General features: G+C 33.6%; 1 protein-coding gene across 1 annotated transcript; it reads left to right on the top strand.

The window, feature by feature from the left end:
• The first annotated feature begins 1,593 nt into the window (after nucleotides 1–1,593).
• LOC128998142 (protein wntless) lies at nucleotides 1,594–25,129 on the top strand. Its single transcript, XM_054424145.1, has 12 exons — nucleotides 1,594–1,926; nucleotides 4,630–4,805; nucleotides 11,831–11,936; nucleotides 12,324–12,448; nucleotides 14,581–14,736; nucleotides 16,299–16,476; nucleotides 17,337–17,464; nucleotides 19,416–19,421; nucleotides 20,005–20,163; nucleotides 20,607–20,834; nucleotides 21,950–22,100; nucleotides 22,648–25,129. The coding sequence occupies exons 1-12, from the start codon at nucleotides 1,821–1,823 to the stop codon at nucleotides 22,749–22,751; spliced, it is 1,623 nt and encodes a 540-aa protein (XP_054280120.1). The 5' UTR covers nucleotides 1,594–1,820; the 3' UTR covers nucleotides 22,752–25,129.
• The last annotated feature ends 901 nt before the right edge of the window (nucleotides 25,130–26,030 follow it).

The following is a 26,030-nucleotide window of genomic DNA, read 5'->3' as shown; positions in this document are numbered from 1 at the left end:
TTATTCTACACATTGTATATTACCATTAGAATACCTCAAAGTTGATGTGATGGTCTTAGGAAAAAGATTGTGCACTTTTTCCTGGCACAAATTCCTATCAACCATATAGATTTTGCCTTATAGCTTCGTAATTTACTGGACTGCCTCAATCATATTTATACTGAGTATTCTACACATTGTATATATTACCATTAGAATAGCTCAAAGTTGGTGTGATGGGCTTAGGAAAAAGATTATGCACTTTTTTATGTTTGGAGTTTTAATTGATCGCGTTATGTTAAGCCATAGCTACGTATAATGTACAGTACGGTCTCAAATATGCCTTTTAAAATACGCCAATTAATTAGTTTTAACGTGTATATGTTACACTCAATCTCCGAATTCGGACAATGTCCGAAATTTCTACCCACTCCGCGATGTGGATGGTGTGAAATACCCACGTCGCGAAGTGAGCATTTTGTTCGGACATTGGCCGAAGTGAAATGCCCAGACCGCGTTGTGGGTAAATTGATTCACTCAAATGCCGAAGTCATAACGTTCTTCGGCGATTGAGCAAATCTAAAATACCCACAACGCGATGTGAGCAAGAGGGATTGCCCACGTCGGGTTGTGGGTATTTCTAGTTTGTGCAAACGCCGAATTTATGTTTAGACATGTTACTCCCACCATTTGCACTATCTGCTTAGGATGGACGGACCTGCACGTGCTTTGTGTTTCCTTTAGTGTTAGGTTAGGTTAGGTTAGGCTGTTTTAAGGCTACCAAAACGCCTATTTTTGCAAAGCGGAATAAACATAATTTCAATGTATGTGTAATGGACCTTTTTATATTTTGGTTCATATTCAGTAATTTGCTGTTTTCTTGTATTTTCTAAAATGCTATTTATACATTAAATAGTTATAATCACATACATAAATTTTATTTATTTTACCTAGTGATTGTGGATTTCATGTAGATTTATGGGTAGGCCTATACGGCAGTTTATATACTACTAGTCGGCGTTTGTGCAAACTAGAAATACCCACTACCCGACTTGGGCAATCATTTTGCTCACATCGCGTTGTGGGTATTTTGAATTTACTCAATCGCCGAAGAAGGTGTTGACATCGGTGTTTGAGTAAATCATTTTACCCACAACGCGGTCTGGGCATTTCGTTTCGGCCAATGTCCGAAATAAAATGCTCACTCCGCGACGTGGGTATTTCACACTATCCACATCGCGGAGTGGGTAGAAATTTCGGACATTGGCCGAATTCGGAGATTGAGTGTAACATATACACGTTTTATCAAGGTGTAATTGACATTATATAAATGTAAAAACATCATTTCGCACCGTATTGTCATTGAATTGCGTTTCCGACATCCCTGCAAAACACGTTTGTGGCGCCCGCAGGCGTACCAACCCATATCTATTACAATCCGAAGAAGCGCCGATGAAAAGAGCCGCTAACTAACTTCACGACGGTCAAAAACCCACAGTCACAGTTACTAACTACTGTTGCAGTTTGCAGTGTTGCAGTCTTGCAGTTTGCAGTTGCAGAGAAGAGAAGCTTGAAGCAGTGAAGTGAGTGAAGTCGTGAAGTGAAGCAGAAGCAGTGAAGCAGAGAGACTTTGTTATGTACTTTAGTGATTGGCATTTTTGTTTGTAAACTTGAGCGTGTTTAGTTTTGTAAACTGGACAATTGCAATTATAATTCCGAATAATGAATTTTGGCATACACAATAAACTTTTCCGTAACCTTACCATAGAAGTTTGACGCTTTTGTCATCGACACAGTCTTAATACACTAAATAACCTACAACTCGGAGACGGGGACTAAAAATGCCGGGCGCGATCGTAGAGAATCTTAGCGGGAAAAAATTGTTTGTCCTCGTTGCTGTTCTGCTTATTCTTCAAGTAATATGTTTCTTAATTGGCGGTTTGATTGGTAAGTATACTTAGAAATTAAAAATAGCAATTAAGTAGCCTAATTTTTCTTTAGGCCTAGGCCTAGGCCCTACTGTCTGTCCTCCATAGTTTAACCCCTGAGATCTGAAAACTGTGCCTTAAGCTTACATCGTATTATAAGCTGATATTCACTAAGAACACTGATTCATGAAACAACTTAAAATCTTATTTTCCCATACCATTGAAACATATTTGAGTTGCCACATTAACTGGGTAACTTACTAAATCACAGTTGGTTTTTGCAGGGTTGTAAAAAGGTAGGCCTAGTGTCGGATAGGATTAAGAATGGGTTGGTGATGAAGCTATTCAGTAATAACATAACTTATTGAATAAAAGATAGTGATGTGACGAGTCGAGTATTGAATAAAAGATAAAGATGTGATGAGTCCAGTATTTCCTTGACACAAGTCCAACTCAACTCACGACTATGTCAACTCGAGTTAGACTCAACTCGGTATCACTGTGAAACTTTGGCCTTCATGGGGCGAGTTCAGTTTGACTCGCAGCGCAGCCAATAGGGTACCGGTAATAGTTTTGAGGGTCGGCTCAACTCCTATCATATGACGTCCCTATTCAAAATATCCTTTATTCATATACATAAGTACAATTAATTGTGCAGGAATAGAGTCCCTAATCATCATATCCACAGACCAACTGACTAGGGTTGCCATAGGCCTAATTGTTAATTTGTAAAAAAAAGATTTTGGCTGGTGGCCCCCATACTATAGTGGATAAAAATTGATGGGTTAGCAAAATTGTATGTACTGTACCTACATAGCAAAAATATGTTAACAGAAACGGTATGGGTCATGAACATAAACTAAATGATGTCACTGGCATGAAAGTAAACACTTAAGTTAAAAAAAAAATCCAAGCCAAGTTCTTACAGCTATTAGTACGGTATAGACATTGGGCCAGGTGGCGTAATCTGTTTATGTTTATTAATCGCTAACCGTACGGCCTATGCGGGATTATTCTTTCGTATTTCATATAGGCCTATATTACTACTATATTGTAAACAATTTATTTTGATTTACCTAAGCTTATCTGTTCAATATTTGTGTTCTGCATTGCCAATATTCAAATATTGTACGCGAAAGCATATAATGTTGCATCTTGCTGGTCACATCTCACCAAAAATAACGAATCAAATAACGTAAACAAAACGCTCCCTGCCTGCTAGGCTTTGGTAGTAAACTTGGATACCTTTGGACTGGCTGGCAAACGCGAATTGAAGGACTGAGAGCAATGAAACAGACGATAAGGATAAACTAAGGATGTTGCTGCCCAAAGAAATAAAAAAAATGTTAGTAGAGAGTACGAGAGTTGCGTTTTTCAGTCATTGCATAACTTAATATTTGCGAATGCAAACATTTATTTTATTCCAAAAGTGCCGTTATATAATGTATTTTAATAAAGAGTACATGTAAATAAGAGGTTATTTCTAACTTTTGTGCAGAAATCCCCCGGAGCTAAATTTTGAACATCAAAATTTGGTAATCTCCGGGGGAAACTTAGGGATATGGCAACCCTACAAGTGACAACATACGAACTTAACAGGCCAGCGGGGCTGCAGGCTGCATCCTTGTAGACCACTGTAGAGAATTCAGGGCCTTCCAATAGACTGTTACGAAGATATGTACGCTTTTTAATAAACACTTATATGCGACGTCAGTCTATGGGTTGAAACCAGCCGTCGCATATAAATGGTCCATATAAATGAAAAATTTAGTACTATTGCGGTAATGAACGTGTTAAGCATAAAACATTATATTGTAGTCTATATTTTCTTTTAAATGATCATACCAAAATACAAATATTTTTATCAGTCAATAGATTTGTGGAATGATTTATGGTGGAGTACGCTTTTTAAATGGCAATAGCCTATTGTATAGTATGTCAAATTGATTAATTTGTGTAGGCTATATTTAAAATGGTTTAATAATATCATGGATAAAATATACTCTTTTAGTCGATTTCTCATCCTTACAACAATAACTCGTCCCCTAGTTACCAAACAGTAAAGCACAAAACATGAAATTAACCCTAAAATAATAGAAACAAAATGTTGTCGACATTAGCGATCAGTGTCAGCGGACATGAACTGGACAGGAAAACGAGCTTCAACATTTACAATGGGATGAGAAGTCTACTTGTGCTGGTTAGACTATGATAATATTATAGGCTAGTTGATTAATTAATTAATTGCAGGCTTTTAATTAAAAGTATGTCCACTGAACCTTTAAAAAAATTGTGATCAAATAAACTTATGAACTAAAAACTGCTATCCATACAACCCCTCAATGACTAAAACTTTGTTTTACTACCCCATTATTTAATTAAAAGTACTTGAAAATATAGTGAATACTACTGGCTACTTAATGTGTTGCAAAAGGATTGCATGAAAAGTGGAAAAAAGATTCTTTGCCTTAAGCTGCGTTCACACAAAGCCAGTTGACTGGCAGGCTACTTGCCTCAGGTTACTTGAAATACATTAGAAGTAAGTAACCTGCCTGCTCTACTCAATGGTCAGAAATTTCTTTTCTTTTCATTAAATAGAATATCATAGTTGATTCAGGTAGCGAATGCCCATAACTCAACATTAAATTAACCCAATAATTTCCTCGTTAATTTATATTTGAAAGCGTAACATATGTAGTGACTGTAAAACATGTTGTTACAGCACCTACTCCATCCAATGCTGACAGCGTTTTGGCCACAAAATGCTTAGACTCAGGCAATAATACGGACGCTTGGTTCTATGTCAGAGGAAAAGGGCGTTGTAAATCCATCAGTCTTGACCATTACGGCTCAGACACACAGCACAGGCTTGCCAATCAGATAGTGTTTGCTTTCCAGGTAACTATAAATAGTAGATCTGAAGTTTTACACATGGCCTATTCAATAATCTTATTGGTAACTTTTTAAGGACCACTTTGTCCAGATCTTTTCCTAAAAAAAAAAATAAATAAATAAGTACGAACAATCATTAAAACCGCCATCTCAGACCAGCTGTTAAGCATACTTTCAGACAGCTTAACCGTCTTAAAAGTTTCCTTACTATTCATTGTTGAATCTGTTTGCTACATCAAAATCAAATCAATATTCACAAACTATGACTATAACAGCCAAAAAAGGCACACATAAATTTTTGAAGCAAACCCAACCAGGCCTACATTGGAAAGAAGTTTTTTAGGTCTGTCCAGAACAATTATACAGATAATTCTAAATCTTTCAAAAGTTCAAATAGATAAGGTTGTTAAGTTTGTGTTTGAAAGTATTTCTAGATTAATCCTGAATCCTGATCCATTCAATCCCTTGTATCAAAAGACCGGGAAAGCATATGTCATGTATGTATGAGTGTTTTAAAGAGAATACACTAGAACTCCAACCACCCGAATTAATTGAGGCTGTTCCACATTAGGATAGTCTGACATTTTAATGATTGGATTTTTATCAACAATTTTGGGTATTATTTTTTTACCTGTCTTTGCTGCAATTGCGGAAGACTATGATGACATTTTCGTGGCTGCGGGAGATGATGATGATGTTTTCTTACTGTAAAGACCAAACCACACCAACATCCGCCGCGGGACTACCGTGCGCGGACGTTTTACCTCGAGCCATCCCACACCAAAAGTACCGTGTTCGCAGCAGGAGTTTTGAGATGATTTTCATCACAATTTGTTTTACATAGTAAACACATCTTACCTATTTAGTATGACATGTAAATTTTCTGGGTTTTTTAAAAGTAGTTAAGTGTTTTGGAAGTAATTGAATGTTTATTAATTTGTTAGTGTACGTTAAAAAGTTAACTGTAATTACTTTTTTATTTGAGACCATAGCCTATGTTTGAAGTGCAAGCATTTTAAATATGGTTAAGAATAAATTATCCATTTTCACTTGTGTTTTGAAAGTTATTTTTTGCTACCCTACAAAAGACTAATTACTTTTATAATAAAAACATACATTGGAATATTTCTTTAATCCAATTACGAACATTTCAAAACTAATGGCAGTTTTTTGCTAGGCCCTCTATTAAAAGTTCAAATTTACATTGATTTTATAATTCTGGTTGTTGCAAATTACAGTTGATGGACAAAAAGAAATGTTTGTTTGTTTACGTCGACAATGTAATAAATTTTATAGGAAACGTTTAATTTGTACTGTAAACATGTCTTTTTGCATGGTAAACAATCATGAATTTTTGCTGGTGATAAACATGTTAGGAAAACAATTGATTACATAGTTTTATGAACCTAAAATACAAAACAAAAAACATCAACAAACAAAAGAAACATGTTAAGTTTAATTTTAAACTGTATTAAACTAAACTAAATTACTTTTAAACTTTAAAATGGCTTAGCCATTTGAGATGCACTTTTGAGCGTGTGCTAGACAAAACTACCTCTAGTAGTCTCAAAATATCGCTCAGCAAGCGGTCGTGGCGGACACTAGTGCTGTGTGACTTGGCCCAACATGGTGAGCGATTTTTCAAAGATCGCTCCCGCCTCGTTAGCGAGCTTGGTGTGGCATTGCCTTAAGCGATTTGAAAAATCAGTGATTCGGAGGGTTGGTTTTCTACTGTACCTTACCTAGGTATTTCAGGATACAATAGAAAAATCCATAAAAAAGAGTGATGTGTTTCTGCAGAAGTGTTGATTGAATTGAAAAAAAAAACATCAATTAATCTTTTTAAAATATTCAATCAAAGTTAGAAAAAGTTATGGGTTCCAGTAAATTCTAACAAAAGGAAGATTTACCATGAGGTGTGTTCCACTGTCAGATAAAATTCCCAAGAGTAACATTCTTACTTAGTCTGTAAAACACACAGCTTGTCAATTCTCTCATTTCCTTAATTTTTACTTCTAACTTTAAAATAATTTTGTAAATTTTAAAAAAGTTCATAAAATATTTCCCACTGTTTTAATGTATAATACTTAAGTATGCTACAAATAAAAAAAAAAAAAAAAAAAAAAACTCTTTAACCTCTTACTATATGATTATCAAAGAATAAAGGTTGAAACACACATACAGTGACTGGGAGCGGAGTGGCGCGATTTAGAGCGACAAAATCAAACATATACAATCAAGTAGTAACGTGCGGTTAACTTTGGAACAATCTTGGTTGCTTTTCTAGCGTTTGGGAGCGGAGCAGGCAACGATCTTGTGGACATTTATAGTTTCACTTTCGCCAGTAGGCCGCTCTGTACACCCATTCTACCTGAGACGGAACCTACCCAGAGCGTTTTGGAACCTTCTCGAAACTTCGAACCTTCTCTTTTTGAATGAATGTATTCAAAGGTTGGGTAGACATGTATTGCATGAATCAGGAACTGATCTATGTGAGAAGCTATTTTAAAACACGCAAACTGTATACAAGGACTTATATTTTCTTCTCAATCTTAATGCTTAATTGATCTTTGAAAAACAATTAGGTTTTTTAGTAGAACAACAAAAACTTAATAATCTTCATAAAATTTAATATAAGATTATTTTTTTATGTCCACTTTGGTTGCATTTTGAATCACCTGGAGCTAAATTGTGTGATCATTACCTTAACAAACAATTAATGTAATCAGCAACTTCAATAACATCATCAGGACATAATTAGGTTTAACTCCGTCCAGCTTCCAACCTTAGGGTCATAAGTTTCATTGCAACATCTTTCAAGTTGAGACGTAAGGCTTCACCGAGTAATGTATTTCCGTATTGATTAACCAAGTTGATAAAAATACTTAACTCAGCAGAGGCAATTTTGAATTTTAGAATACCAATCACTTTTTCATGCTTTCTTTTTAATTTCGAGAAGAGCACTGAAATACTCTTGAGAAAATCAACAACTTATTTATGACCTTCTTTTTGTGCCAAGTCAAATGGAGTGAATCCCTTCGGCCCTCGATATTCCAGGCAAGCACCATGACTTAACAGTAGTTTGCATATTTCCAAATGGCCAGCTTTGGCAGCTACATGTAAGGCACTGTAGCCTGCTCTATTCACAGTGGATATAGTTGCTCCTTTATCCAGAAGAATCTCAAATAATTCTTTGTTACCTACAGCTGAGCATATGTGAAGAGGGTAATCACTTGAATCTTCAAACTGACAATTGACTTCTGCACCTCGCATTAAAGCACTTTTGACAGACACAATCTTATTGTCTGTAATACTTTGTTTGAACAGAAATTGGGCCTTCAACAGTTTTAGGACTTTTAAAGAACTTTTGAGTGATCCGAATTGAGGAAGGTCGTGAAAAGGATAACTGTATTTCCAAAATAATCTTAGGATTTCAGGACAATCACTTAAATAATCTTAGGATTTCAGGACAATCACTTTTTATTACATCATTATACACTGGATTTCCTTCAAACTTTTGAAAGCAGTTAGCACCATGAGCTAAGCATAGCTCCACTAAATCATGTACTTTATGACATATTACAAGCCGCAAAATAGAACCATCTCTTGGGCTTAACGGCTGATTTAAATCTCCCCCAAATAGTATGTATTCCTCAAGTGCAATCCAATTTTTGGAATAAAATATAAGATGAACAGGCAACTTTCCTTCAAAATCTCTGGCATTGATATCTGCAATGTTTTCTAAAAGGCATTTGATTATTTTTCTATGATTTGACTTATGGTTTTCCTTTAATATTACAGAATTCATTGAAAATGCAACATGGAGAGGTGATACATTATGTATTAGATCTATGGCATTTACATTAACCCCGCTAGTCAACAACAGCTTTGTTGCTTGAAGGTTAGAAGTGTATATAGCAATCTGAAGTGCTGTGGCAAAGCGTAGATTGAATTGAAAAAAAAAAACATCAATTAATCTTTTTAAAATATTCAAAGTTTAAAAAAGTTATGGGTTCCAGTAAATTCTAACAAAAGGAAGATTTACCATGAGGTGTGTTCCACTGTCAGATAAAATTCCCAAGAGTAACATTCTTACTTAGTCTGTAAAACACACAGCTTGTCAATTCTCTCATTTCCTTAATTTTTACTTCTAACTTTAAAATAATTTTGTAAATTTTAAAAAGTTCATAAAATATTTCCCACTGTTTTACTGTATAATACTTAAGTAAGCTATAAAAAACAAACAAAAAAACTCTTTAACCTCTAACTATATGATTATCAAAGAATAAGGGTTGAAACACACATACAGTGACTGGGAGCGGAGTGGCGCGATTTAGAGCGACAAAATCAAACCTATACAATCAAGTAGTAACGTGCGGTTAACTTTGGAACAATCTTGGTTGCTTTTCTAGCGTTTGGGAGCGGAGCAGGCAACGATCTTGTGGACATTTATAGTTTCACTTTCGCCAGTAGGCCGCTCTGTACGCCCATTCTACCTGAAACGGAACCTACCCAGAGCGTTTTGGAACCTTCTCGAACCTTCTCTTTTTGAATGAATGTATTCAAAGGTTGGGTAGACATGTATTGCATGAATCAGGAACTGGGAACAAATGGTGAAATTCACCATGTACCTCCCTTCCTCTATTCACTCCATGCAACCACTCCATCCATGCATCGGTTTGAAGCACTCAAAATTAATGTTTTAGCCTAGTGTTTTGCTGTGCTGCAAATTGCGTGCTTACTATGCAAACTTACTATGTCAGGGTGTCTACCAACCGGGAAAACCGGGAATTGTACTTAATTTTTTACTGGCCATGAAATGTACGGGAATTGTCCTTAAATACCAGACTATGTCCTTAAATTTTTAATGGGCCATAATTTTATCAATCGCTAGTTGGTTAGGAGCACATAAAAGGTTTATCAGATGTTTGTTTACATTTTCATAATTTATTACTAGAGTAATCTATATACTTATTTAATACGCAAGCAGATCTTTTGTGACAATTACTCCTCCGAAACTACTGAACCGATTGACATGATTTTGGTGTCATTGGAAAGAGCGTAACGTGAAGTTGTGCAGGAGACTTTTTTTATAGGGAAATAATTAGAGAGTGAGGCCCTGGGGCCCTTTAAAGTTTTGTATTTCTCCATAAGATTAACATGGGAAACATTGTATGAAACTCCAGCTGTTGTCATAAATGCTGTTCTGCTATTTAATTTAATTTGTTTACAAGGAGAATTGTTTCTTGGTGCCATGTGGTCAATGAGTTATACTTTTGCATATATTTTAAATGATATACACTATATAAAATGATGGTACTGTAATACATTAAGAGATATTCATTTAAATAATCAATAGGTACGATTGAGCCTTTGCCTATATGTTTCCTGGTAAGTGTGTTGTAACTGTTCCTTATAGTATATTATAGTATCTTAAAGTAAAACCAAATTATTCTTTTCTGCATTCTCACCCCGTAGCGAAGCACGGGCAGAGCAACTAGGTATGCAATAAAAACCCCATTAGCAGTCTCAAACCCATTAATATTTTATTACGGCAATCAAGTACTTCCAAGAACTGTTGACTCAGTAGTAGCTTAGCTCAAAAGTTTTTTCACTTTTATTTCTTTACAACTTCTTTATTTATTACTAGAGTAATCATTATTAGATCCCAAACATATTTTATCATGGAAATAATGGTTTTATAATGGCTGTTAAATTTCACTTCTTACTTGTAACATTCAAATTGCCGCTGGCCATTGCCTAGTGCCATAAAACTGTTTATGGTTTCATATAAAACATGTAACTAATCTACAGTCTTATTTTGTAAGTTAAACCCCTTTGTTATGGATATTTTATCTTTCAATTGACAAAACCACAAGAATTGTTGTTTGCATTAATTTTTTATCACTACGTATGCCTACTTGGTTTCAAATTATGTCATTGCATTTTCTGTATCTTTGTACATTGTTGGCGTTCAGGTTTAAATTTTTTTTATTTCCCATATTTATTTATTGCGTTGTATGCTTTAAGCAATCTAAATCTTATGAACTAGGATGATGATATTGTAGTGACTTTGCTGATATTATAACCTCATTGTTTGTTACTCAGTTATAGGCCCTCCTAAATAATTAGGCCTAGGCCTGGGTATTTTGATTCTTTGAAACAGCTGTAAAATATACTAAGAAAATGTAATTGAGCCTAAGATTAACTAATGATTGCTATGTGTCGATATTAACTTTGCAGATGAAAAGACAATAATCTTACTCTGTGCTTACTGGTAGCCGCTTACCATACCGATTTTGTACCTAGAACCGAGTTACAATATATTCATGATGCATTACAGATTTTTTTTCAAAAGTAGTCGAGAACCTAACGCTGTGCCAGGGCGAATAATGCCAAATTAATCCGCCTGGATCGGATAAGCTATGTTATGATGGAGATATTTATGATTTTGTCGCTATTGCAGGAGACAATGATTGCGTTTTTCTGTTACACTATAAAAGCTGTACCTAAAGTATATGTTTGTTTACTTTCAATAAGTTTCTATTTTGAAATTTAATTCTTGTCTATTATTATTTACTTTTCTCTCTGGAACAACTACAATGAAGAACAAGATTAATACAGTTTGACAAATCAGGAATATTATTCTGTTATCACATCGACAAAAGTCCTTAAATGTACGGGAATTGTCCATGAATTTTTTATCCAGAATGTAGTAGACACCCTGTATGTGATATCTTGGAAATGATTGAGCTCCCATTCGTGTCGCTCTCGCTAGTCGCTGCATGTGTGCGACGTCATTCGCACCACTACAGCTCGCTCTGGATCGCTCCGCTCCCAATCGCCGTATGTTTGTTTCTACCAGAAAGGTTTTAGAAGTGTCAGATGTTTAAAAAACAATACTGATGCAAGATTGGGTAAAAAAATGACCGTTGAAAATAAAAATAATCTTTTCTAACTTTAATTAATTTAAAATTAATTAATTTAATTAATTTTTTTAATTAATTTTTTCTATCTTTGTTCAAAATCAGCTACCATCTCCAAGGGACAACACGGTATTGGACTATTCTCGTTGGCAGCAACATTTGATTGGAGTATTGCAGTTTGACATTGCCTACCATGCTGATACAGAGATGGGTATTGTTTTATAATTTTTATACCTTTTGAGCCATTTTAATAAAGCCATTCAACTAACTGTACTTTATTATTTACTGTGTGACCAAGTAAGTCAACAATTAATCTTTGTAGAGAAAGCACTTAAGTAAGATATTGCATAAATCTTGTACGGTATCTGCTCACCCTTTGCTTTTCTTGATATGTTACATGCACAGGCCTGAGTGATAGGGTTACTGCAAGGTTAATTGCTGCCAACCTCTTTTTTATAATAAAAAAAAATATTGTTAACTTATTTATTTTAACTTTATGTATGACCTAGAGTCACCTTTGTTAACAAGATTTTACTGTATTTAAATAAACCATAGGTTTAAAGATTGTTTAAAGAGGTTTAAAGTCGAATTGTTCCAGATCCACGCACTATCTTAACTTTGGATGGAAGACTGGGTTACCGCAACCGTGGGGATCCTGATGGAGATTGGAAATATTACGCTTCCTCAGTTGAGCAGAGAATACTCGATTGTTCAATAGAAAATGTGAGTCAGAATATGTTCAAAACAAAACAAATAGAATGTGTTCTCAGTCATATCTCTCGCATCAATCCTTAAGAATGTTCAGAAAAATACCAATACAACTTCACCATTTTATTTAATCACTGAGATGAGCATGATTATACTTTATAGATTACAGTTAAACATTGATTATCAAAGGTCGACCGGGCGACCGATCAACCGTGGTCAATAGATACCTCTAAAATTTTACATCACAGTTTATTTGACAAAAATAAAATGAAAGCAGAACAAAGAAATATAGATTGAGATCTCCAAGAAGACGTTACACTAGCGCTGACAATTGTCTGCTGTGTGTTATGTCAGAACAGATTTCATTATCTCCAGGACTAGAGGTGTGTGCGGATATCCGGATCCAAATTGAATCCAAATTTGATATCGACATTATCTGTTAAATATCCAACTTTTTTGGATAGACCGTGTACGGTATTATGACTGATAAAAAGTTTTTGACTGATAAAAAAAATCCTCACAAATTAATAACAATCATTAGTTGCAACTTTCCAAGGACGAAATTTCAACATAAAGTTTCCATCCTTATTACAGCGATCGACGAGTATTTGTCTATGACACTATCAAAACAATCATATGAGCGTCGGCGCTGTGAAAAATAATGGAACCAACAAACAAATACTGTAACAGCAATCGATATACTACCTAGCATATAGTATTGCATTACGATCAGAAACAAGTTTCTTATTCTAATGACACTATCGACACATTAGACATAAAATGAAAGAGTGCAGTTAAGCTAAATGAAGGGTGATTTTTTTTAGTGGTGCGATTTTTAAAACGGAATAAAACAATGAAAAATAAATTGTATTGACATAAAAATGGATTTATTTTAACCACAGTGTTATGACGTTCGTGTTTAAAAATTATTTCCAGATCCTTTATAGTATCTATTATGGAGTGGTTTTTTGATAAAATACATAAAAGGGAATCAACTTCAAAAGAATTGCACTTAAACAAATTACTATATGAAGAAATATAATAGGGATGGTCAAGTCTCGAAATTTCGGGAAATTTTCGGGAAATTTTAAATCTCGTTACACGAGACGAGATTTCTTTTTGGCCGAGATTTTTATCGAGACGAGAATAAAAAAAAAAAAAAAAAAAAAAAAAAAAAAAAAAATTAAAAACGCTTGCAGAAAGTCAATGCAATACCCGCAATACAGGAGCGTGTTGTAGTTGCGTTTCCTTTGCGAAGGCGTTCTTATTTAATTAATTCTATAAATGTAAATATTACTTTAATTATTTTAATAATATTACTTTAATAACATTTGAGAAGTTTAGTTAAGTGTATGCAGTGTGAGGAATGTTTTATTACTATAAAAAGTCAAAACAAGTAACTATTTTATAAAAATTAATACAGTATTGCTTTTATTTTATGATTTATTTTATTTTAGGATAAGTTGAACTCTATCCTAACTGATATCACTATGTTTCCTAATCGTAGGCATTTTTAATAAGTTAGGCGTGATTAATAAAAAAATGTTATGCTGATGTTTTTTAATAAAAGATTGTAAATATTCTTGCCTATTATCATTATTTTTGTATTTAAACAGTCATCTAACAATGTTACAAAATCAGGTAAAAACTTTGAACGTGCATTTCCCGTTGTGTATGAGAAGGGAAATCCCGTCTCGATCTCGTCTCGAAATTTTATGAGAAATAAAAAATCTCGTCTCGTCTCGTCTCGAACTAAAAATTCAATCTCGTCCATCCCTATAATATAATGTATCAAACAAAACAACAAAGTTTAGTGAGAGTGATGTATAACGGCTTTCAAAAGTGTAAAAACAGTGGTTTTTAACGCATTTAAATTATAATTCAGTATACTTGAACTTATATTTCAGAGGAGGGTATTAGCATGAATATCTAATAAGCTAAGTAAGAACTGTTAGTACTAGGCTCTGGTGGATGGCAACTATTTTGTAAATACATACCACACTTTCTAGTGGGGAAAAACATTAACAACATTCACGATTATGACAAGAGGAGAAATTGTGTAACCATGGTAATTATTTTAATACCCAGTTTTATTAGGAACTTTATTAGTTATTTACTCTTATTTGTTCTATTTTTATACTTTTCAGAAACGGGATGGTTATCATTACAACTGCTCTTTTATCCCCCTGTTTGAGCTTGGATCCTTGCATCATGATTTTTACTTGCTGAACATTCGTCTTCCTGTTGATCATGATAAAGGCATGAACTTGGGATTGGGGCACATCGAAGACATTTGGCTTGTGGTATGTATTTCTTGATATTCTACTATCTAAAATCTTAACTAAAACCTTGAACTAAACTCTAAATACCTTGAAGTAAGTACCTGCACGGTTTATCTTGTTATTTAATTGCCTAAGATAGGTCAGCAGTGCTGGGTCAAAAATGTCTAGAGGTTGAATGTTGAAAGTTCTGATTCTCGTTCCATTGAAATTCCCCTTAGTTCTAAAATTTGTTTCCAATTTCAATTATTTTGTTCATAATAACTTTTGTTAAAAAGTGATAGGATAAGTAAGTGAAACGTCGCCGAAAACAGTTACTCTTGGCGTATTGAGTGTTTGATTGCTTTTAGGTGTGATTTTTGTTGTGGAGCAACCATGATTAATATTATTATTAGTTCTTTGAAAGCATCCTCGCACACTGTTTTTTGGAGAATCATTGGTCGGAGTTTCTGTACAGTTGGAAAGGGCGGAATAAGTGTTATGGCAAATTGTAGGGTTTATAAAATCAGCACATAACCTTGCAGGCATATTGCTTACACTCTTAGCCTGAGTTATTTGATGAGTCTTCTGTCTAGACCGTTGTAAAACGTATCAAAATTATTGTAAACCTCAAAAGAATCTTGTTGCTTTGTCAACTTCATCCCGCTAAGACAGGGTTGTCAGCAACCTGGAATTCCGGGAAAATCGGGAATTATGCGTGAATTTTAACCGCCGTGAAAAAACCGGGAAATATGCATGAAAATAGTACTATTCAGGGATTTTCCGTGAATTTAAACTATTATCATTATGTTTGTTTATTTACCAGGAATTTTATAGTTCTAACAATTTTGAGCCAAATTTATCCGAAAAATTGTTATAGTGAATGTATATTTACGGAAGATTCAGATTAGAAATGAACTAGATTCGAGAATCGAATCACGGGTCCGCCGACAGAATACGCCGACTCGCCGTCAGCTCTATAATAATAGCATGAAGCGTGTAACAGGGTAGCAGCAGTGTCGATGTACGCATAGCTGGAACAAAGCCAAACTTGGTCTCAAAATTCTAGGTCATGGCTTGAATTACGTCCTAGTAGAATATTAATTTATTTTAATAGGGATAGGTCGATAACAGAATTTCTCGATTCTATACCAGTTCTCAAATATTACTCTCGATTCTTCATAACACAAGATTACATTTTTAGTTCTATATAAAATGTAATTTTGGTCATGTTTGCTATTTTTAGGTTATGTGATTTGCCCACTGGAGATTAAAGTTTCGTAGAAACGTCAATTGTAAAATCAGCTGATTTAGTCATTATGGCTCGAAAACACGAGCGAGAATTAATAAAGCGGGAATGAGCTAATTTCTGTATTGCTTACAGGTGTGGCAATATGATCAATTATAATATACAGTGTTAGGGTAGATTGCTTTCCTGGCTTTCTGACCCGTAAAGCTTATCTTTTTTATTCTGACACTTTTTAATCGTCCTATGATCATAATGTGGTTCACATCAAAAGGATATGAGGGCTATTATTAAATTGGAAATCAAATTGTACCTTCTTGCAACTAAGAGAAGTTTTTATAAATGTTAATTTTTTTTTCAGGCAATCAACCAAACTGGGGGATTCACTAAAGTTTGGGTGTCATTGAAGCTGATATTTTTTCCCTTTATCATCGGGATCATGGTATGGTTTTGGAACCGAGTACATCAGCTGTCCAGGGCTCCAGTTCTATTGGAATACATGCTTTTGTTCCTCGGCAGTGCACTCACCTTCCTTAACAGTCAGTACATCTCCTGGTTACTCATAATAAAATTGATAGTTTTAACTATTTCTATAGACAACAAGAAACTAATGTTCTAATCAGTATGAAATATACTCAAACTCAAAGTAATTATTAGTCAAATCACAAGAAGAAAGTTATGTATAGCATAGTGCCATGTGAGGGCTGAATTTAAACCAAAATAAAAAAATCGGTGACATAAAGAATAGAATGGGGCTCATGTGTTTGTGAAACATGTCTGTTAGCATTATGAAATCGCTGTGGATTAGACAATCAGCTAATTTCCAGTCAAATTTGATAGACATTGACATAAATAATTTGCAAGTTAGCGCCAGTCAAAACCACCATGGGAAGAGAAATTGTTGGTGGTTCTGGTACCCCAAAAATCCCCCAATTCACAACAAATACAGGGTTAATAAAAAGTCTGGAGACCCCCTGTCAATTTTTTAACGGCCCATATTTGAAAAACTAAACTCTGCACACCTTTATGGCATGTTATGAAGTACTTTTTGGGCATAACTGCTACTTTGTGTTTATCCCCAAAACGGGGATTTTGGGGGAAACGCAAAAATTTCAAAAGCTAAGACCCATTGAGAGAAGTTATAAACAAAATAAAACTAACAACGCAAACTAGGGGTCTCTATCTCAACCCAGTAAAAAATGGCACTCCATTGAAATTCTCAGAAGTGAAATTTTAACTTACAGCTTTTCAAGTTTCAACTTTCCAAGGCCAGTTATTATTATTATTTGTTGGAATATTATATTCCTGAACTCACTCTAATATACAATTGCAAGTTTTTACATTGCTCTTCATAATTATTTTGATGTTAAAATCATTGTTTAATATGCTGAAATTTCAGTGCCCCTGGAACTACTGACCCTGTTCTTCGACCTACCATTCATGCTGCTCCTCAGTGATATTCGTGAAGGAATATTTTATGCTGCTCTCCTTAGTTTTTGGCTTGTGTTTGCTGGGGAACATCTAATGGTATGGTTCTTATTACTGCTGTAGCCCTACAATATTTTAATTTTTAATCAAACTTAATTTTTTTTGTGTCATTTAGTTTTGCTAATGTGTTTGAATCAGTCAGTCGGAAGCGCCATGGATTTCGGGCCCAAGGCAGCGATGTCGTGGGTTCAGATCTATCTGGGGGGTTTGTTGTGTCTGCCACAACTTTTAATCTTTTACTTTACCAGCTCACCCGCAGCTTTGCTGGATATGTTCCACGCACAGGTCTCTGTGACCAATGGAGACGGGAGGACGCAAGGTTAAAAGATGCGTTATTTCACGATCCCATTGCTGCGCCGTTCCGTGATCCCAGTTACTAACACGTCTCAACAATGCTGGTCAACAGATGTTAAATATTAACAGTTTGTTGTTGAGTATGGGAATTCAATACAGATAGTTCATCTGTATGTTTGTTAGGTAATTTTAGAGTGGAGAGGGGTTGTTCACAAACAATAGTTGCCTTTATAACTTTATTTAAGTAATTTACAGGTAAAACCAATCAATTATATTTTTGTTATAGGTTAACTTGGGCTGCAATACAGTGATTTTTTAAACTTTTTTGTTTTATTTATAATTATTCTAAATACGGTTCAGTATGAAGACTAATGTCTTGCCACTCGTGTAAATCATAACATGATACACATACAAATAGCCTTTATAGCATAAAATGAAGGTTATAACAGTTTTTGTCTCGCAAACTCTAAAATTAGGCCTTAGAAACTATATTATCTTGCCTAAAACCACATCGTAAAATATTCAGAGTGTTTATGTGCAGTTTTTAATAACTTACATTTACAGTACATTTTAGCGAATTTCCCATATAGGGAATAAGCTATTACAGTAGTTTGCCTACTCATGGTAAGACCTGGACCTGGGACCGATTTACTTTTTCGTTTTGAGGTCTCTAGAAGCCAAAAACACAATCTGTTCAAATTCATATGTATACATGTGTCGATTAGCACGATAACTCGAGCAAAAATGATCCGATTTTGATGAAATTTGGTATGTATATGTGGAAACCTACAATAATTCGAACGAGTTCGCGAACCAGCATGATCGAACTATGGGAACGAGGGTTTATGGGGTAAAAAAAGGTGTTTCCTATTTGTGACCCAAAAAACATAAAAATTAGCAATTACTATGTTATGCATTTATTTCTTACTAAACTATTAACATTTTACAAAAAAAAAACTTTTTTACCCTCCCTGTAGAAGCAAACCTATTATTTTTTAAACAAATTCTATTTAAATAGGAAATAAATGTAATATTTTTAACGTTTTATTGTAAATCCAATCAGGCAAATGGAAATTCGCTTAGTCTGCCTGCAGGTTTGCTGCGGCGGAGTGTTAATATATTTTATAGAATAGATTTATCTGTGGAATTCATTGGCTTTAAAATAAAAATAAAATTCTCTGTAGGCCTAGCACAAAACTTTTTGATGCACCTGTCGGCTTGGCCATGTAACCTGATGTCAAATATGAGCCAATAAACTGTAAAAATATATAACTGATATTAACTATGATAACAGTAAGCCTTGAAAATGGTCTGGCTTATATAGGATTCTATTGGTAATGTAATGTATATCGTTTTCAAATTTAGATTTTTAATTTTGGTATTTTCTATGACGTGTCAGTATGTGTGTTTATTTGCAATGGTTTTGAATTACTTGAGATGACAAGATTGTGAACAAAATGTTGTATATAAACAGCAGCAATACTTGGGCATGATAAACTGTCGTTATAGTATTCGTTTTATTACATATATTATACTGTATTTTATAATTATGGAAATCGTAGATATGTAGGTCTATGTATTTAACCTCTCATACAAATCAAACACGACAAGCAATGCTCGGTCACCTGGTACTTATTAATTAATCTGCAACACTGTTATGTTTCATGTCTTTGGTGGATCCTGTTCTTCGTTGTAGATCCAGGTAAGCTGTACGGTTTTTAACAATCAAACATGTATTATTTTACGTTGTATGTCTCCTTTGTAATAAATCCTACACAATATTACAAAAATTAACCGGCAGTTGCATAAGAAAACTTTGCAATTATTTCAAAATTCGGATTATAGAAGATCTTTAAGAACATCTAAACATATTTTTATAATTATAAAAGTAGAAATTTGTACCCAAAAAGTGTTTTATATTAGGAAATTGGTAACCTTTATGGCAACCACATTCTCAGCCTAGCCGGTATCTACCGTTTGGCACTAATGAAAATTTCTGTCAACTAATATTAATATTAGATATTAATATTTAAACTTTGTTCACATGGTTATTTTTATATAAAGTAAATTTTGAATTTATTACTTTATTTTCATTATTCAATTCAAATTACTGCTTAAAATGAATTTTTGGGATTTTTTAAATTAACATCGGTAATTCTTCAACCATTATTTAAATTTAATAATATGCCCTTTAAATTACTAATGTTTGATATCAATGAACTTACTTTATTATTTGCTTCTTTTGTAAAATGTGAAGTTATTTTCAGTTGTCTATTTGATTTTAGGAATCACAAAAGAACCACCTGCGAGCATACTGGAAGCACCTGAGCGGAGTAGGCATCGGATGCACTTCGTTGTTCATCTTTGACATGTGTGAGAGAGGAACACAGCTGAGAAATCCGTTCTATTCTATATGGGTCACAGATCTAGGCACCAATCTGGCCGTATCCTTATATGTAGGCCTAGTTAGTTAAAGTAACTTGACTGCTCTGATAACCACCAGCGTTGTAGCTGTAGTCATAGTAGGGAGAACTTTAAATCAATCTAGAGTACATTGGAACTATAATCAATAAAACTCAAATCAGTATATTTCTGCAACATTAATTTTTGTAGGCCTATTAATGCAGGGAAAATATTTTGTATGTTACCTGAGGTTAATTTTAGCAATGAGGGGCTACTAGATTTATACTGTAAATAAATTATTTAAATATTGCGTAGAATTAAGATGTACTGTATTTTGTTAATGCTTCCTTAGTCCAAATTGGCAAATTGTATAATTTTTGTTTAGATTTTGTGCAGTTTAGTGTTATTTTGTATCATCAATGTCTGTAACATTCAAGACAGCATCTGTATTCACTGGCTTATAAAAACCTTAACGTGAAAACAGCTGACATTCATCATTCTGGCGGGAATATCTGCAGGCCTCTACTTCCTGTTTCTATCGTACATGATCTGGCGAGTATTCTGCAACATCAGCGCCAAGCGAGCCTCTCTACCCTCCATGTCTTCCCTACGTCGCCTCCACTACGAGGGAGTGATCTACCGGTTCAAGTTCCTCATGATCGCTACTCTCCTCTGCGCTGCTATGACCGTCATCGGATTTATCTTAAATCAGGTAACAAGTTTTGATTTTTTAAATGGACATTATCAAATTTAAAAGTTACAAGGATTTTTTTTCAGTCACATCTGTGATTACCAAGGAGAATCTCAATTAATGAAATTTAAATTAGTTTATATGGCCATGGGAGTAAGAGTAAGAGTAAAACAAGTATACGCCAACTTTAGTATCAATATTTCTAGGTCTTTTTTTTCCTAATCGATGCCTATAGAATTGCATTTATTTTGATATTATGGTTACCAGTACCTTAAATTATTTAGACATTTGTTATCTAGATTGGTGTTCCATCAAATTTGTCGAAATAAAGTACACTACACTTGCTCGTTTTCATAAGTGCAACCATGTTTAGGTATTACCTGACTTAAAGATCAGTGGCTGTGAGAATGTATAAACTAATATCGTCTTCATCTATTTAGGACTAGTATAATTCTCACTGACTTTGGTAGATTGAGTTTGCATTCTGATGGAGTTTATTATTAATGCCTTTTGCTATCATTAACCTTCTATCTCTAATTAGATGACTAGTTTTGCAGAATCATTGTTTAAATTTCAAATTACATAAGATTATCAAAACTGTAAAAAACACATCTTTGAAAGAAACTTTTAAGCGCATTAATAAATGGACATATATTTAAAAAAGAAAAAATTTGGTATCATGATCGCTTACATTTCCTGTCAAATAAAAGAATAAGTCTCAACACCAAATGGAAAGCATAACAGATTTTGTTACAATTTGGCTGACTATTTTATGAGATTTTAAAATGGAGCATTAATGCTTTGAAACTAGTAATCTAAAAATAGATTAATGATTGACAATGACAGAAAGGTGCTTAACATATATTATAGTTATTGATTCAATCCTGAGAGCAAAAAGAAAAGAAAAAAAATGCTAGAGCTACTGAACTCTTTCAGGTTGATAAAAAATCCACAACTAAAAATTCACAACTTAAAATTAGTTTGAAAAAAAAATATCTGTGTAAATTACAGCAGTTTTTAAGTGTTATAATTGATATAATTTTAAATCATAAATCAGACAAGGTTTTTTCAATGGACCTAACATAATATGTGTAATCTATTTTAATATTTGCTGAATGAAAATATCTGATTGGCAGGTATCAGAGGGTAGGTGGAAGTGGGATGAAGATTTGGACTTGGAATACACCTCAGCTTTCTTCACTGGAGTTTACGGAATGTGGAACATTTACATCTTTGCTCTTATCGTCCTTTACGCTCCATCCCATAAGCAGTGGCCATCCGAGCACGGTTTGTATTTTATGCAATAATAGATAAGGGATAAAAGGGAAAAATTACAAATGTCCAGCCTTGTGTTTTAGCTTAGAAATACATTAGGGTATTTGAAGTAGAAAACCTTCAAAACAAACTTTGCTCGTAAGTACAAACAGTCACAAAACAACTTATATAAATACTACTAAGTATGTACAAAAATATTATTTAGTTATTGATTTAAAAGTCAGGATGCTTTTTAAATAATAGCTGTAAAGCTACTGAGATGTTGTAGGTTTCGACTCAAAACCAGTAAGATTCAAAAGTTTTCTCATAACAAATCAAATTCCAATAGGTACATAAAAAAACATAACTCATTTAGTGCAGTTTCGGAATACCAAGCATATTAGACTAACAAATACTAAATTATTCAGTGTCCACTGTGTTTGAAAATATTATGGCTCCTGTGTTAATGTCTAAAAATCTTGCAGGAAAATAATTTTAAATATCTCTCAAGTCCAAATGAAACACAATATATTGCAGTAGAATGTTTTAATTTATTGTGGGTGTTTTTGTGATATTCCAGATATATCAAACACAAATGATGAAATAGAGTTCTCCCGGTTGCCGACTGAAGCAAGTGAAATATCTGCTCTCACGTCTTTTGTCAACAAGGCATCCATAGACTAAAACTGGTCGGTCCAAGGATTGGAAGCACTTCATCTTGCTGTAAGGTTGTACCCAGATTTGTTAATTACGTTTTACATATTTCCAATTTAGATGTATTTTTTTACTACCTAGTTGTATTGTTTTATGATCCAAACCATCTACCTACAAGCTTACTTTTACCTTTACTGTCTTAAAAGAAAATAATATTTTTATTAATAATTTTTTTAACCAATAAAATAAATATCTCATTGATGTATCTATGTTTAGATTAATTTAAGATTATTATTGTACCTGAACTAATCTCAATCTGTGAGGTAGATTTATAAATCTCAAATGAAATGTTTAATCTCTAGCAATTTCAATGTCAATGTTGTCTGGTTTAGTTTCAGCTTTGATGTTTGTAAAGAAGAATTGAGACTTCATGGTTAATAATAATAATAGTTAGTTTTGTCACTTATCAGTATTAAATTTAAAAATCTGACTGTTGTAATGAATGTGCTAGTAACTATTAGTCTAAATGTCTTGTATATTATGTGTATGTTCCCCATACTTGGTATGTCCATTTACATGTATTAATGAAATTTCCGTGTTAACTTATATTAAGGTTGCACAAATATTATGGACTTGCTAGTTGGAAAAAAACTGTACGTAGCTAAAGATGTGTTTTACATCATTTTTTTATATTGGTATTTCCCAGGAAAACGTGTCGGGTTCAGGTAGCTACTGATTACACTATTCAAAACAAGAGTTAAGTTTCATGAGGTATTTTATTTTTAAATGTTAAGTTTCTAGGTTGCTCTGTGCTGTATCATTTTATAGTTATGATTACGGTACGATTTTATTTGTTATTAATTAATTGATTTTTAACACCATCACTACCAACATACAAAGATGGAATATAAGGAGCTTCTCAGATATTTGGAAAGATTGAACTTTTTCTCAGTCTATTCTGCATCAACGAGATTGAAAAATTTAGAGTCCAACAAACTATCGGACCCGTTCAACCTCTAACTCGGACCAGACAAGTGATAGACACATAACTAGGTCTTTGTAGATCCATTAATTCAGGCCTAGATAGTATACAGTTGTAATTGGAATGAAGATATAAGATTCTTTCACCTAGACCTAGGGCATACTAACTTTGCGCACAGGTTTAGTCCTGCTAATTGAGATGGATAATACATATATTCCAATCTGTGGTCTGAATAGGTAAATACACACATATCCTCTTCCATTTGGGCTTTACTTGGCTTCAGGTGTCGACTAAGCATCACAATTTCCACCTATCCTTTCACACTTCCTTTCATTCCACATCTCACTCTTCTCTTTTCCACACCCCCTTCATGGTGGATAAGTAATACATACTTATAAGTGATAAACGGATAAGTACCCATTCACCTTCTTCTAGGTCTTCCTTTGTTAAGAATTCTTCTCACATAGCCAAACCATCTTTGGCTTGGTCTGTAGTAGTATTGTTTACATGTTTCTCCACTTATACAATCAGTATTTCCTTGATCATTATTTTTCCCCCTCACAATTATTGCATGGATGCTATTTTTTGTGCCGTCTTGTAGTGATTTTGTTAAAACTGTTAAACTAAGATGAACAACTTACAGGGAAGATGATATTGAATAGATTTATTCTTAGTCTTTAGATAATTTGTGCCATAGTTAAGTAAAACATTATAGTAAAAAGTGAAGAACTGATCACTTTTGAATTCCAGTATTATTTTATTATATAATTTTAATTGTTTAAGGAAGTTTTTTGACTTAATAAAAAAAAAACATACCTAGATAAATACTCTAATGAGAACACATAAAACTATAATTTTATTATCTTTTTCTGATTTTCCCCGAACATAAAAATAAAAAAAATAGGTAAATCATATTTAAAAACTACACAGATGTTCAGCAAGTCAACGGGGTTAATGATATCAATACAAGTTAAATTAAATTATGGTGTTTAAACCTATAAATGTAGGCTTTATATATTTTTAAGGTTATCATGTGGGTTGTATAACTGAGGTTTTCTCCATCGAAGATTCTGTATTTAAAGTGATATATGAATTTAGATACAGTTTTGAACCAACTAATCTTCATTGCAAGACAGCTAACTAAATAATCCCCCATATATTCTTCTATTCTATTCATATTGATTATGATCCATTCTTTCTTAAATGTAGTTTTTTATCTACAGAAGTAAACCAATTCAGTTTCGGTATTTAGCTGTTAAGAAATATATAGTTACTATTGTAGGTACTTATCAGTAGTCAGTTAGCTTGATAAATGTTTTATTTAACTACTTACAGTATTTTATATTTTTGTAATATTTTTCAGCTTGACTAATGTTGTGAATGTTTATTTTCTCTAATATGTGTACAGTTTCTTTTTTAATAAAGTTCAAATATTTGTAAAAAGTCCTTTATTTTCCTGCTAGATTTTTTCTTCTAATCCATAACGGTTGACAAAAAATCCCTTACATTCATGATAAGGTACAGTAATGTTTTATAACACATTGTATCACAATTTCATGTAAAGCACCCATCAGGATTTTTAACACAGTGGACTTGGTAAAAACATTATTTTGGACACAATGGCCACCTATTATTGCATGAGGTCCATGTTTGGCATAATTACAGACACTATGTTTATCACAGTGGTTTAAAATATACACAGCTAAAGTATTTTGCGAGGAAATATGGTGGATCTTGAGAAAAAATCTTGATTTGCTTCAGTAAAACTCCCATATCAAACTTTAGAACCAATAACTTACCATTCCCTGTTTTCCCCATCACTTAATTCATTCATACCAGGAAATGTTTTATTTACCTTAATTTTAATATTATAAATTTCATACACCTTCTGTTTAACTCTCCTGACAGGTTTGTTTCTCAGGCACTTATTTTTAGCACCTCTGACAGTTAATTCTCGCTGCTATATGAATCTGATCAAATTTCTAGCTTTTTAAGCTCCTCTTAAAGTTGTTTTTTTTTCTTCCCTGGAAATCCATTTTCATGACATTCAAGCTCAATCATACCCTTTAAATTATCCCTGATGAATTATATATCATAAATGATGAAAAGGACCAATTCACCATTGCTCATGTTTGATCTAATTCAGTTTGCAGCCAATTGCCGTAAAAAACTGCTTATGGGCCATACAAATATTTTGATCCATACTTAATAGTAGACTCGTTTTTATTTTAAGTAAGGGCCGTTTTTGCGTATAGCTCCTTAGTGTACGTTTATGCCACAACAAGGCTTCTCGCCCCTTATCGGCATCATTGCTGTGAGCCATTTGC

This window comes from Macrosteles quadrilineatus, unplaced genomic scaffold (assembly GCF_028750875.1).
Source record: "Macrosteles quadrilineatus isolate MER2022 unplaced genomic scaffold, UCM_ALF_1.0 Scaffold_7__1_contigs__length_78375512, whole genome shotgun sequence".
In the NCBI taxonomy this organism is placed as follows: Eukaryota; Metazoa; Arthropoda; class Insecta; order Hemiptera; family Cicadellidae; genus Macrosteles; species Macrosteles quadrilineatus.
This window is presented reverse-complemented; position numbering and strand designations above follow the sequence as displayed.